This window comes from Pundamilia nyererei, unplaced genomic scaffold, assembly GCF_000239375.1.
Source record: "Pundamilia nyererei isolate P.nyererei 1_Seehausen unplaced genomic scaffold, PunNye1.0 scaffold00130, whole genome shotgun sequence".
NCBI lineage: Eukaryota > Metazoa > Chordata > Actinopteri > Cichliformes > Cichlidae > Pundamilia > Pundamilia nyererei.
In genome coordinates, this window is record NW_005187531.1 from 928,277 (window position 1) to 936,054 (window position 7,778).

At 44.0% G+C, this 7,778-nt stretch overlaps 1 protein-coding gene across 1 annotated transcript in view; it reads right to left on the reverse strand.

The window, feature by feature from the left end:
• The window catches only part of tm7sf3 (transmembrane 7 superfamily member 3), a 13,899-nt gene continuing 6,121 nt past the window's right edge, over positions 1–7,778 (reverse strand). The window contains exons 3-12 of the mRNA XM_005743311.2: positions 5,126–5,276; positions 4,655–4,775; positions 3,756–3,927; positions 3,475–3,652; positions 3,283–3,369; positions 2,373–2,453; positions 2,123–2,278; positions 1,899–1,999; positions 1,342–1,504; positions 1–1,257 (exon numbers count right to left, since the gene is read on the reverse strand). Coding sequence (XP_005743368.1) covers positions 1,004–1,257; positions 1,342–1,504; positions 1,899–1,999; positions 2,123–2,278; positions 2,373–2,453; positions 3,283–3,369; positions 3,475–3,652; positions 3,756–3,927; positions 4,655–4,775; positions 5,126–5,276 — 1,464 coding nt within the window. The 3' untranslated portion in view covers positions 1–1,003. The remainder of the gene's footprint in view (positions 1,258–1,341; positions 1,505–1,898; positions 2,000–2,122; positions 2,279–2,372; positions 2,454–3,282; positions 3,370–3,474; positions 3,653–3,755; positions 3,928–4,654; positions 4,776–5,125; positions 5,277–7,778) is intronic.

The following is a 7,778-nucleotide window of genomic DNA, read 5'->3' on the forward strand; positions in this document are numbered from 1 at the left end:
TTACCTCTAGGCATTTATTAAATATCAAAACACATTAAATTACAATTTACAACTGACCTTATCTTTTAAAACAGATCTGGATGCCATTTATAAAAGTCATGTGAACAGTTCTGAAATCCTAACAAACTCCTGTTGACTTATAGGCGAAAGAGTTCATCAGCTGTCTCATCAGTAGTCTTCAAGCTGAGTGTGAAGCCCTGAGAAAAGTTGTGGCACAACAGATTCACAGGAAATCAGCCAGCACCATTAAAGCGAGAGGAATTTAAAAAAAAGTGTAAAATCCAGTGTGCAAAGTACAAAAAGAGTGACAGGACTGCATGACTTCAGTCCAATCAAGATAAGCAAACAGGTTAAAACATTCATATATGGCACACATTTGGATAAATATTAAATCTTGATTTATTATTCTTTTTGTTTAAAATGTATTAAAATGTCTTTTGTGACCTGCAGGAGTCCAGTTAGAGCTTAAAGTGGCTCATGAGACTTCCATATTAAAGTTTTCCATGACAGTAGTGGTCAGCAGGTCTACACCATGTACCGAGGAAACACATATCTTCTGTTTTGTCATTTAAAAACAAACAAACAAACAAAAAAAACTGTGCTGATGGAAATAATCTGAGTAACTTGAGATGAGACGCCTTACTTTGTGAACTGTTAGTGGTTTGGGACTTCAGTGCTGACGGTAAACTGAGCAGAAGCAACATGAAGCATCAAAACAAGCATCTCAGACATTCAAAAGATAATTAAGGCAACTCTTTCAGTCCCTCCTCTGTGATTGTTAAAATGTCTTAAAGTGTTTGATAAAAGTGGCGTTAGTTTTCAGAGGAAGTCGCTCCTTCTGCTTGAGGTCTGTAATGTCACTTTTTACTAAGGCCCAAGTTCCATCAGCTGATCTGAGCTGGAGCCTCAGCACCTGTCCAATCAGGCTCTGGTGTCCTTGTAACTTGGCAGCCTGAGGCTCCCAAGGTCAAACGTAACCTCACCCATTGAATGTGTCCTGGGTTTACAGTAGCAGTGGTGTGTGCTCTCCCACCGGCTCAGTGCGCATGGTGAGCTGCCGCACTCGTGCCAGGAGGCGGCTGGGCAGAGAGGGGAAGTGGTGGCTCGGGTCCAGGACGTTAGTTTTGCGCCGCTCGCGTTCTTGCTGCCACATGAGGTACGGGCTGGGCGGGAAGAACGGCCGGGAGCGCTCGCGGTAGAGTTGCAGGACGATGCCGCACACGCTGAGCACCACCCACACTGTGATCATGATGTAATCTGGTCAAAAGGAAACCAGAGAGTTTTAGTTGAAGGCCAGTAAATCAACTTTGCTGAGCTCTTGACATTCACTCGTGTACTCACCGATGGTTTGAAACGGCACGTCAGTGAACACTGCACTGAAGGTGTTGTTGAGCAAGCGCTTGAGGATATTCAGGGTGATGTAAGAGAGGCTTGTGTAAATGTAGGCGTTGACAGCCAGAACCACAGCGTAAGCGCCAACGATGCCACATGTGGTGATGTTTCCCTGAAACACACACATGATTTTTACTGTTTGAGCTATGAAGGCTTGCAAAATCAATGCTGCACTCTGTGTGTTGTAATTGTGCTTTGGACCGTGCCATTTCTCCAAAAATAGTGAATTTATCTTGTGAACACACTTGTTCGATCATTTTGGGCTGTGTAACTTAAATGTTATATAAAACTGAAATTATTATTCTAGCCAGGCAGCAATGCAGCAAAGTGCGAAGTTGATTGAAACAGGACATGAATGATGAATGAAATAATGATGGATTAAGCACCATTAGACCCTTACAGTCTCTGGTACCTGCTGTTGACCTAGATGTCATTCTTGACATGACCACCAGGTGACGCTAAAAACCTTTAAACACCTCCAGCTTCTGAAACGTTAAATCAGTTACCTCTCTGGGCCAACGCACGAAAAAGAGTGGAACGATGAGCGTGACGCAGCAGAACGTCACCCAGAAAACAGCGTCGGATTTCCTGAACACATTGATGTCTCCTGCAGAAAGACCACGACACACAGAAACTTATGGAACATGAAGCGTTTAACAATAAGCTGTAGCTTTTTCTCACGGTACTGAAGAGTCAACGACACACAACAAAAGCCAGATTTATTCCGTACCTAATGGAGTGAAGAGGACAACGGAGGCGAGGAGGAAGCCGAGCATCAGGCCGACCACAATCACGACCACGGCCACGACTGAACCGAAACGCCACCATATCATGACCAGGATGATCCCGCCCACCACGCCGAGCACGGCCGACAGGGTCAGACGGACTGCACAGAGAAAGACACAGACAGCAGTGAAAAGCATGAAATGCTGCACATCATGTGAAAGGACTGAAAGCCTAGAATCCCCCCCCCGACTTACTGTCATAGTCCAGCTCTGTGGTCCTCGTGATGAGGATGAAGAACAAAAAGGCTGCAAAGCTGAATCCCATGCAAAACAGCTCTGTGGGGTTCAGGAGAGGTGGAAACAGGGCCCAAGAAACAAAAGTCAGAGGGAGGAGAGAGAAGAAGAACCACACATAAGATAACAGCAATTCATTCTCTTCACATTTCACACAAACATTGTTAAAGCTACTGAAATTCCAGCTCCTGGGACGTCATGAAGCCTCGTGCTCCGGAATAACAAATTCTCCTCAGACCGAGGAGACATACTGTGTCTGTCATTATCAGATTAATTAGAAGCACTGGCAGCAGGGGCCGATCACAGTGATGGGTTCAGTTTGGAACAAATGCATTTGTTCGTGACACGCCAGGGAGACCACATGAGAGGCACGCCACTGCTAAAACCCACCGACTGAAGAGTGAAGGGCTGAGAAGATGTTGCAGCAGCTCTGTGTGCAATTGAGGCTTTTTCTTTGTTTAGTTTCTATGATGAAGTTATATATATATTTTTTTAAAACAGCTTCTGACCCCATAATTCTCTCTGCTGACCATGTAACGACCCGTGATGGGAGGCTCTTGTTTATAAAATAAACAACTGGCAGAGAGCTTCAGAGTCTAGAGAGGAAGCTTTAAAGGCTTAAGACTAAAGAGTGGCTGAAACCTGAAGTTTCATCAGCTACAAAGATGACCATGTGGACCGATCGATACCAATAAAGTTACTGACACAAATCAACAAAAAAATCTGACTCACGCTGGATTAGTATCCTGCATTCAGAGCTATATACTCACAAATGTCCTGACTGTAGTAGTATTAATACTACACAGACTGACCATCATGCACTGGGATACTGTAGCACCAAAGCCACACAAAACAAGAACTAACTACTCACCACATTTAAAGAACCGATGCCCAAAGAAGCAGACAAACAGCCCTGCCAAGCCAGTGATGGTGAAGAAGATTTTTGTAGATATCTTCCCTGAAAAATCATTTACAAACCGCAGTTAAAATAAATCAGTCATTTATACAGTCAGAAATCCGTGCTTCAATAGCATCGAGTTTTCGACAGAGCTCAGAAGCTCACCTAGAGTTTGGCAGCTGTCTAGAGTGGAATTGAAGCTGCAGGCGTAGGTGTGGGCGGGCACGTAAGAGGCCGAGGTGTTCAACAGCGGGTCTCTAACGATCACAGAGTAGATTATGCCCTGACCGGGGATGGAGTTGAAAACCATCGAGCTCACATCTGTCGATTCCAGCGTCATGACCTGCGGGGAGACACAGAGAGGAAAAGGCAGGAGACTCGTAAACACGCAGCTCCGGCACATTCGACTGCTAATCTTCGGCATCCGCTGCGTTCACGTTGCATACCCGTTTGCCGTTCTCCATCATGCCCTGCTTGTCGGCCACGGCCTGAAAGCCGGTGAACAGGCTGCGCTCTGACAGGTCATTCTCAGGCAGGAAGTACTGGTAGATGTCGTACTGCAGCCGCCAGCGCGTGTCGGCTCCTGTGGATTGGCTGCAGGCTGGAGGAGCTCCATCTCTGACGGACAGGAGCAACATAGATTTATCTTTGGATCAACACAATTTTGTTTTCATTTTTTCAGAGTATTACATTTTTTCAAAACCTGTAGCACAGCTAAGACCTGAATCTTAGCTTAGAGGGAGTGGTCACCAGGCCGACTGATCACATGATATAATAACACATAACTCCAGTTAGACATGTCAGACAAGAAGAGTTTCTAACGCATCACTAAACCAACCTTTAGTGTTTAAAGTTAAACCACTCTAGCAACTATATCAAAACCATTTACCATGTTACATGCGTGATGCTTGAAATATAAAAAAAACCAACAAAACAAAACCAAAAAAAGTGTGACACTGTCTAACAAACATATTATCTACAAGCAAATAAGATGCATGTTTTCCCCCGAAACCTTTCACATTAAAATTTGAATAGAGTCTCCACAGACCAAACAGGAAATGACTGTGTGTAAGTGAGCAAAACCATTTCAGGACAACTCTGTGGCACTGATATACAAAGCAAAGCGTGAGAAGGTGAGGCTGTGTGTGTGTGTGTGTGTGTGTGTGTGTGTGTGTGAGAGAGTGAGAGAGAGAGAGAGCACGAGATCATTTCAAAGAAAACAAACGGAGGTGGTTTGACGATAGCGCGCGGCAAATGTGATCTCTGTACAGAGCCGCTGATGCCTGTGGCTCAACAGGCTGAACAGGAAGTGAAGAAAACAGTAAGAGTCGGTGTCATGTGCTACCTCTCATATCCCAGGTTGGCAGGTGCAAAACGGATCGTGGTCTCATAGAGATTGTAGTGGATGTAGATGTTTGGGTCAATTTCCAGGTCAAACTCCATATTGCACGCTCCTGGAACTGGATCTGACACAGAACACATTCACTGTTAGACGCTGGACTGGACGTGGTGGGCCAATAGGAGGAAGGCTGAGAGTCATTCTGCTATGTCAACATGACTTATTAAAATAGGTTTCAACACCCAGTGGAGGTAAACCAAATCAGTGCGAATACAAGCTCGTGGTCGGCTCAGGTTTCCTCCAGTGACAATCACACTGTGCTGACATGGTTTGTTTTAGTTAATGTCCAAAGTTTTTGCTTTCTTCTCCTTTTACTTTCCTGTTCTGTGCTTCTCAGGCAACATTCAAAGACAGTGAAACAAGTCAGAAGAGAAGCACACTGGTGTATTTTGTACTGGAGGACAGTTCAAGTGTTACCGGTGCTGGAGTAGGAGAGGATGACCCCGGTCCCTGCCACAGTGTTGCCATCAGGAGAGGACAGGAACAAGGTGAGGGACGTTTGGTCCCGCCGGAGAGCCGACACGAGCCCCGAGTCCACCGCAGTCAGGGAGAGGCCCAGGCCCGGCATCTGATCCGAACAGAGATATCAATTAGTAAGCAGATAATATGCAGAGGCACATGCTGTGCTGTTTAGAAAACATAGAAGTGCTCCCATTCATGGTCTGACCTCATGATGGTGCTTGAGGAAAAATTCACCAAGCATTCAACTTCATGGTGGTTATAGATGAGAGACTGTGGATTACCAAAGCCATCAGGCCCTCATCTCTGAGGAGCATGAAACATTTCCATGCAAACGTGGGTGAGATAGTTCTGTCTTGACCTGATCTCAAACTAAGGTGGTGACGATCCCCTGCCAGTTTAACCTACATAAACACTTTCTCCTCTGAACGTCTCAACACACTTGGTTCTTTGTTTGGTGGATTAGTGTGAACTTGCCAGCGATTATGATTCACTGCAGACTCAGGTCCTAACAAAGTTAAACACCTTAAATGCTGGTGTCTGTCTCCAAAACAAGAGGAAAGAAAACATTACTCAACTTGTGCTATGAAAAAAAAAAAAAGGACATACATTCCAATAATAGAGCTCCGAAGAAGAATGACAAACATTTTATTTTAAGAGTCAGATCTTTAGGCCCAGGAAGCACCGCTACAGTAAAAAAAATAACTTCCTTCTGCTCTGATTTCTAGTTGGTACAATGGCTCTGTTCTGTGACTTTCACACTCTTCTGTCAGAGCAGTAAGACCTCCTGTAGAAAACAGAGCAGGCATCAAAGAAAGCAGATATGAGACTGATTGAATCAGCATTAAAACATGTGTCGGGGTGGGCGTGGTCTGCAAAGCAGCTTGCAGATGTCCTGTAGTTTTAGGATAGAGCTACGTTTGTGAACAATACAACAGCTACTTCATTTGGAAATGAAAGCTGCTTGTGATTGAAGAGATTGCTGACATGAAGAAAACTCCCTTTCTCTCCTTTAACTTTGCATTAAATTGACTTCTTACTGTAAATGTTTTTTTGTTGTTAAAACTTCATTAATTTGAATTTCACTGCCTTTGAGAGCAGGACGAATCAAACACAGGCGTGTGCTACATGGTATACCACATCCTGACCTGGTGAGCGCTGCGTTCACATGAACAAGCTGGTTTAGCGTTAGAGAATATGTTGTATCAAAGCAAAAAATACATTATCGCACGGGTTAGAGCGCAACATTATACGTGCTTCAGCACTGAGCCAGCAGAGTCTAATGAAAACCGAGAGACTTTACATTATCTGTACTGTGTTTCACGTGGAAAGATTTTTGCTTGTGACAGACAATAAATGGAAAAAGCTCATACTCAGGCAATGATCTGAATTACTATTGTGTGACAGGCCTGGCGGCATAGAAGATCTGCGCCCCCATGACATGGCTCTCAGTCCCACTGCTGTATAATAACCGCATTGTATCACCATCTCTTGTGGACACAGACGCTGCTGGAGTATATAGAGATTCTCAAGACAGCACAGGCTCAACTTCAGTTGTGTCATCAGCCGCAGAGGTGGGGTCGCTTCAAACCCAACTATCACAAGTGAGTTAAAGTTTCAACACTTAAGTCACCAACAGGAAGTGGGTAAAACAGTGATATAATTAAGTGTAGGTTCGGTTTATGAAAGCATTTCCTTTAAAAAATGATTAGTTTATCTGTTTTTATGCTTCTAATTGAAATAGTCAGTCACCAAAAACACTGACAGCTGATAAACAACGACAAATATAAATCAGGATCTTGTGGTTATCATGTCAAACAAGCCAGAGTTATAAAAAGGAAGAAAAAAAAGGAAACTGACAAAAGAGATAAGAATATAAAGGAAACTGATGTGCACAATCTGCATATTCACTTTTCATTAAGCTTTATCTGATGCTGTGTAAAAGCACACTTCCTGTTTTGTTCTTTCTAAATTTCTCTGTGCTTGTTTTTGGTGATTGCTGGTGATCTTTAAACTTGAGACATGTCTTAATGATAAGGCAAGTCTTCAATCACATGGATTTGTTTTTCTGGCCCTTTCCACTGTTGCCACCACCAGAAACGTAAATAAGGAAAGTTAAGCTAAACTACTTTCCATGCTCCTGTGTGCTGCATGGACCCAAACGGCGCTGTCTCCTCAGACTTCTGGGACTGACGCCAGAAGTTTTTCCCCCTGAGGAACGCCCCGTCTGCCACTCATGACCAGAGGACTGTAGATCAGCTGACTGCGGGTTCTCTCAGAGGGTCAGACGACCTCACTCACAAAGCCTCATTCATTAGCCAGATGTAGAACTAACTGCCCGTGATGCACTATGAAATATGCCTCTGAGTTTATTTCCGTTTATATTTTAGCTGTGTCATGTGACCACACTTCTGAAGGATCACCCAATTTAGATTACACATCTGATTTGCTGATGTAACAGAAAACATTCCCTCTTTAACTCTTTTTAAAAATGCACTTCACACACACACAGATCGAGAAATGGTAAATGGCCTGTATTTATATAGCGCCTTACTAGTCCCTAAGGACCCCAAAGCGCTTTACATATCCAGTCATCCACCCATTCACACAC